Genomic DNA, 5,263 nt, shown 5'->3' on the forward strand with positions numbered 1-5,263 from the left:
TTCCCAGACAGAATAACTGAAGTCAGCTAATCCATTCTCAGAATTATATAAACTGACCCCATTATTTCTTTTAACAACCTCTTAAAGACCTCATTGTCATTGTCATGCCATATTTTCTGAATTTCAGGCTCCTTGACCAATGAGTTCCCTCTCATGCCAAATGTTGTCATTGGCAGATCAACCATGTGAAAGGATTTGCCATCTCCGTGCTTTGCCAGACTCTGTTGCATTTCATCAAGCACTTGGTGCGTCACAAGGATATTGATGATGATAAAAGGACATTATTCTGTGGGTTGTATGTTATTTAAAGATAGCATTAGACGATCAGATCTGTTACATGACTATATTTTTTGGCTACTCAAACAGCCAGATTGGAGGAATCAAAACTCAGGCAAATGTGTATAAGGTGTTAACGGGATTGCAAAAGGACTCTAGAATCATATTTTTGAACTCTTGGCTCCATGTGATCCAACCATTCTTTACTTGGTCAATCTCAAGAAAGTTCAAACAAGCCAACAATGTTTAATATGTTGCAATTTATACTCAAATCACCTCACTAAAGGCTAAAGGATGGCTTTTCAGTCATCAAATCATTGACTTTGGCTAGCTACCTTCAGTTATATCTTCAACCAAAACGAAACAACCTGGTAAGGCAGAAGCCTGTTTACAAATTTATTGAGCTTTCTTTTTCTTTAATTGTAACTACTTTTAAATTTGCTAAAACATTTAAAACAACCTGAAGGAGTTAGTTGGGGAGAAAAGCAATTACTGACACTAGTAGAACCTTACTAGTAAGATTAAAGGGTACCTCAAAATTTGCAAGATTACAGCATCAAAACTAATATGTTGTATGTAGCATGGTAAAGATGAGAACAGAATCAAGGTGGCTACCCAATTCATAGAACTTTTTTTCCAAATACAGAGCCCAATAAAAGATTATAGCTCTTGAAACTTTTCTTGTTTGTCTCTCTCCACTAGTTGAAGCTCTTTTAACAAACTGAGATCATGAAAAGGGATATAAGTAAGAAAAAGAACCAACTCAGAGAACATCATTGTGTATGTTTCATGTCATTAATGTTATAGTTCATAAGACCTGCCAAAATAAGCTAAAAGAACAGCATACTGAACATTATCATAAAGATAAGTTGGTGGCTTGCCTATTACCTTACCCCATCAAAATAACCCACAATAAAAGGAAAACAACACCTAATACTATGATGAGTTTTTTGCACCAAACCCAGGACAAATGCTCCTAAAGATGGAGACTGCAATTGGAAGGATGCCAAAGAGTGCAATTTGGAGTTGCTCTGAGCTGCTTATCCTGACAGTGATCTGCCCACTTTGCTTGTCATTCAATCCAACGTGTATAGCCATTTGAGAACTCCGTCCAATGAAAAACTGGGACTGTAGATTGGCCATGAGAGACATGTCACCTCTCCATCTCACGAGAGAAAGACCTAAGGTGGATTGGTCCTGCCCAATAGGGAAATCCGCCTCCTTGAGGCGCACTTCCAAGTTTGCTCCATAAGCTGTTTCACCTTGAGATCTGACAACTCCAGTACTTCCTGCCAAAACCAAGCGCTTTCCAATAGCAATCTGATCCTCAATCTTGAGTCCAGTGGCCACATTTCCATCTAAGAAAGTAAGAGTTACTCCAGCAGTTGCTTTATTTATATTGGAATTTTTTACTTTGGTTTCTCCTCTTAGGATGTAAGCAAGCTGCCCTCCAACGTTTTGAATATTGAACCCTGCCATGGTTGATCCATTCTCCCCATGCTTCATGGCAACTAAGGAATTTAAGTACATGCTAAACTGTTTTTTATCCTTCATTATTTGAACTTCAAAATCAGCAGGAAATCTACCAGAAATAGCAAGACTCCTTTCAAGCATTAAAGCATCATACCCAAAATCATGGTCCCAGCCATGAGTGCCTGGAATTGCCCTCACAAGAAACTGAGATGTGGGCTCCAAATGACGATATCTGAATGTAGGATTATCTCCGTCAAAGGAATGTGGGAGGGTCATGTCAGGTAAAGGAACTGGCACATCCGCTGGACTTGTATCCTCCTGGTCCGCATCTTCCTCCATGCGAGCATAATCATTGCCGCCATCTTTGCCTTTCTTCTTCATCTCTCTCATCCTTTTCAACTGTTTCTTTTGAAGGAGCTTCACACGATAATCATACTCCTCAAAATAAGCTTTTCTTTGCTCCTTGCTGAGTTTGGCAATCTGAGATTTCTTCAGAGGTCTAAATGGTGGAAGTTGGTCATACTCATCCTCTTCTTCTTCCTCAGAATCTGATAAATTCCCAATATCTGAGTCAACAGTATCACTACCACCTCCTTGATCACCAGAGAGTTTTGGATGGGCGTGTGACTGCAGGAGAGAAGCCAAGAAGTAGGTTAGAGGTGGGGACCGTACCCCAAACCCAAAAAGCTTTCTGTTGTCAACATATTTCTGAGGTGTTAATAAAGGAATTGCTTGAGATAAGATCTTTATTGAGTAAAACATAAGCAATAAGTGGGGTCTCCAAGCAAGTCCACTGGGAAGCACTCTTTCTCCATAGTTGTTTGTTTGACACAATGGATGGTTCTCAACTAGGGACAATGGATGCATGAGACTTGGTTGCATCAGGCGCATATCACCAACTGCTTCACTGATACACTGCTGAATAACATAGGATCGGCGAGAGACAAAATTGTCATAGCTTAGAGGTGATCCCAATGGTCCATCTGGGGGAGCAGAAGCAGCATGGGTCAAAGCGATAACAGCATTTACCCATATTGATGCGCTGAGAGAACCAGTTATCAACCTTAACAATGGCAAATCATTGAGATTTTCAGTTCGAGTGTCTAAACGATCAACGTAGAGGACAATATCTGGAGGGAACTTCTTCAAAAACTTCTTTACAGATGCTAATATTTTCCGGTTGATAGATTGTTCCATCACAGAAGACCTAAGCCCCGGTGTGTCAAGGAATCTTATCTTGACACCACCTATTGTTCCAACAATCTCTTTCACAGTTGTTGTGACAGGTTCAAACGCACCAATCATTGCCTTTTCCATACCAAAAATGGAATTAATAGTTGCACTTTTCCCCACACCAGTTTTGCCAAGAACCAAAATATTTAATGAGAAGTCTAGATCATCTTTCCCCTCTGCTTCAAGTTGCATAGCCAACCTCTTTGCTGCTAATTCAAGGCTGAAAGTCTGACTAAAGTGCCTGCCAGCTACAGGGGCCAACCTATGTAAAACTTTTGAAACTCCGGTATCTTCAGGAGAAATGCCTAGCCTTCGTACAAGCCTCAAGAATTTCACTCTTACGAGTTGTATCTTCTCAATTTTTTTCTTTTCCTCTTCACTTAGGCTGTCCTCAGATTCATCCTCAACTCGAAGGTCTGAAGAAAAAACATTGAGGCGATTTGGATTTGGAGCAGGTCGTAGAGAATGGAATGAGGAACCTAAACCAGCAGGACTCTCCTCTGAGCCAGCACCAGATACTGCTTTCAGAAGAGCGTCCAATGCAGCAGAATTAAATAGTTGATTTCTTTCACCCTCCCTATCTGAGTCCACTTCTTCATCCAAGTCCATTCCATTCTCATTGTCACTTCCTTCATACAGAGTAAAACTTCCACTAGCATCAACTTCCCTTTCAGAAAAATTTGACTCTAAGAGATTGCATTCCTTGGTCTCAGCAAAACCGTTTGTTACAGCTATCTGTTTCTCTAACTGTGTGGAATCAATACAATCTTCAGTATCTGAGCTTACTATGTCAGTTTCATTAACCGTAATAGAAGTTTTTTCCACCATTCCACTGGATTCTTCAGCACCATTCTCACTTAGTCCCACAATTTCTTGCTCCCCTCCATTTGCGCCATTTAATTCAAGACCTTCATTGTCTACTCCTTTTTCTTCACCATAATACTTAACATCCTCATCCAACCTCAGATTTTTCTCCATAACATCTTCCCCATTCTCCATTTCTTCACCATAAAACTTAACATCCTCATCTAGCCTCAGATTTTTCTCCATAACATCTTCCCCATTCGCCATTTCTTCACCATAAAACTTAAAATCCTCATCCAGCCTCAGATTTTTCTCCATAACATCTTCCCCATTCGGCATCAAAGTATCAACATAAGCCGCCTCGGTGACACCAGGACCCTTATCTTCAATCACTTCAGCCAATATAGAAGCCTCACCAGGCTCCTCCACAACCAACGCCTTCTCTTCTCCAACACCAAGAACCCCATTTTGCACCCCAACAAATCCATCCAAAACCGCACCTTCCACAACCTTCACCTCTATTGCAGGCTCAGATTGTTTAGAAGTAAAAGAATCCCTCCACTCCACCAACTCATCCTCTTCAACACCCAATGCCTTAATTCTAAGTGCACTATCAAACTTCTCTAATTCCTCAATCCTTGGAACCCTCACTGGACCTGAAGCCCCACCATCTTCATCGACTGCGTTCACCATCTCCTCCTCCTCCTCAACATCAATATCATCATCATCATCATCCATAGACAACCTGGCTTTAGGCATAACCCGGTTATCAACCAAAACTGGCTCAACAATTTCATCACTCTCTCCCTCATATTCTATACTATTTTCTAAGCTCTTCCCATCTGAGTCTCTCACAAAAGGTCCAGAAAAATCAAAACTTTCACTCTTTTCTAGAGTTTCCTCATCTGGGTCTGCCACCGACGGCCTCTCTGAAGCAGACTCAAACTCCTCCCCAGTTAAAAATTGTTCCTCAGACTCATACCCATTGTAACCACCACTAGTACTACTAATACTACTACTGAGACTTAAAGTTTTGTTGGGACCAATGGATTCAGAATCAGAATCAGAATCAAGGGTAGGGGGTGCTCGGATAGGGAGAGACTGAGAACCTTTCGAAAGTGAAGATGAGCTGGAAAAAGCACGATTACGTGGTACTGGGACCGCTTGTGTTGTAGAGAGAGGGACATAAACCTTTGAGTCCATAGCTTTTGAGTTTTTCAGTTCCCAGCGGTTCTGTTTTCCAAAACCCAAAAAGGAACACACACACAGAAGCCAAAGCAACAGAAGTTCCAACAATATAACTCTTTTGTCTTTTAGGGTTTTTTTTTTTTGTTTTGGTGCTAGACTAGAACTTGGAAGTGGGGTTGAGAACTTGAGTTGGACTGTTCGGTTGGGATTAGATTTGGTGTGGAGAGTTGAGCCACACATGACCGGCGTGGACCATATGGCCTTACGTAGGGACAGATAAGGCTGAAAC

General features: G+C 41.2%; 1 protein-coding gene across 1 annotated transcript; it reads right to left on the reverse strand.

The window, feature by feature from the left end:
• Positions 1-1,018: 1,018 nt before the first annotated feature.
• On the reverse strand, positions 1,019-5,263 carry LOC115994788 (translocase of chloroplast 159, chloroplastic). Its single transcript, XM_031119051.1, has one exon. The coding sequence runs from the start codon at positions 5,212-5,214 to the stop codon at positions 1,213-1,215; it is 4,002 nt and encodes a 1,333-aa protein (XP_030974911.1). The 5' UTR covers positions 5,215-5,263; the 3' UTR covers positions 1,019-1,212.

This window comes from Quercus lobata, chromosome 6 (assembly GCF_001633185.2).
Source record: "Quercus lobata isolate SW786 chromosome 6, ValleyOak3.0 Primary Assembly, whole genome shotgun sequence".
NCBI classification, from domain to species: domain Eukaryota; kingdom Viridiplantae; phylum Streptophyta; class Magnoliopsida; order Fagales; family Fagaceae; genus Quercus; species Quercus lobata.

Bases quoted from the DNA above. Each gene is read 5' to 3' on its own strand.
- LOC115994788 (XM_031119051.1), bottom strand. From the start codon at position 5,214: ATGTGTGGCTCAACTCTCCACACCAAATCTAATCCCAACCGAACAGTC.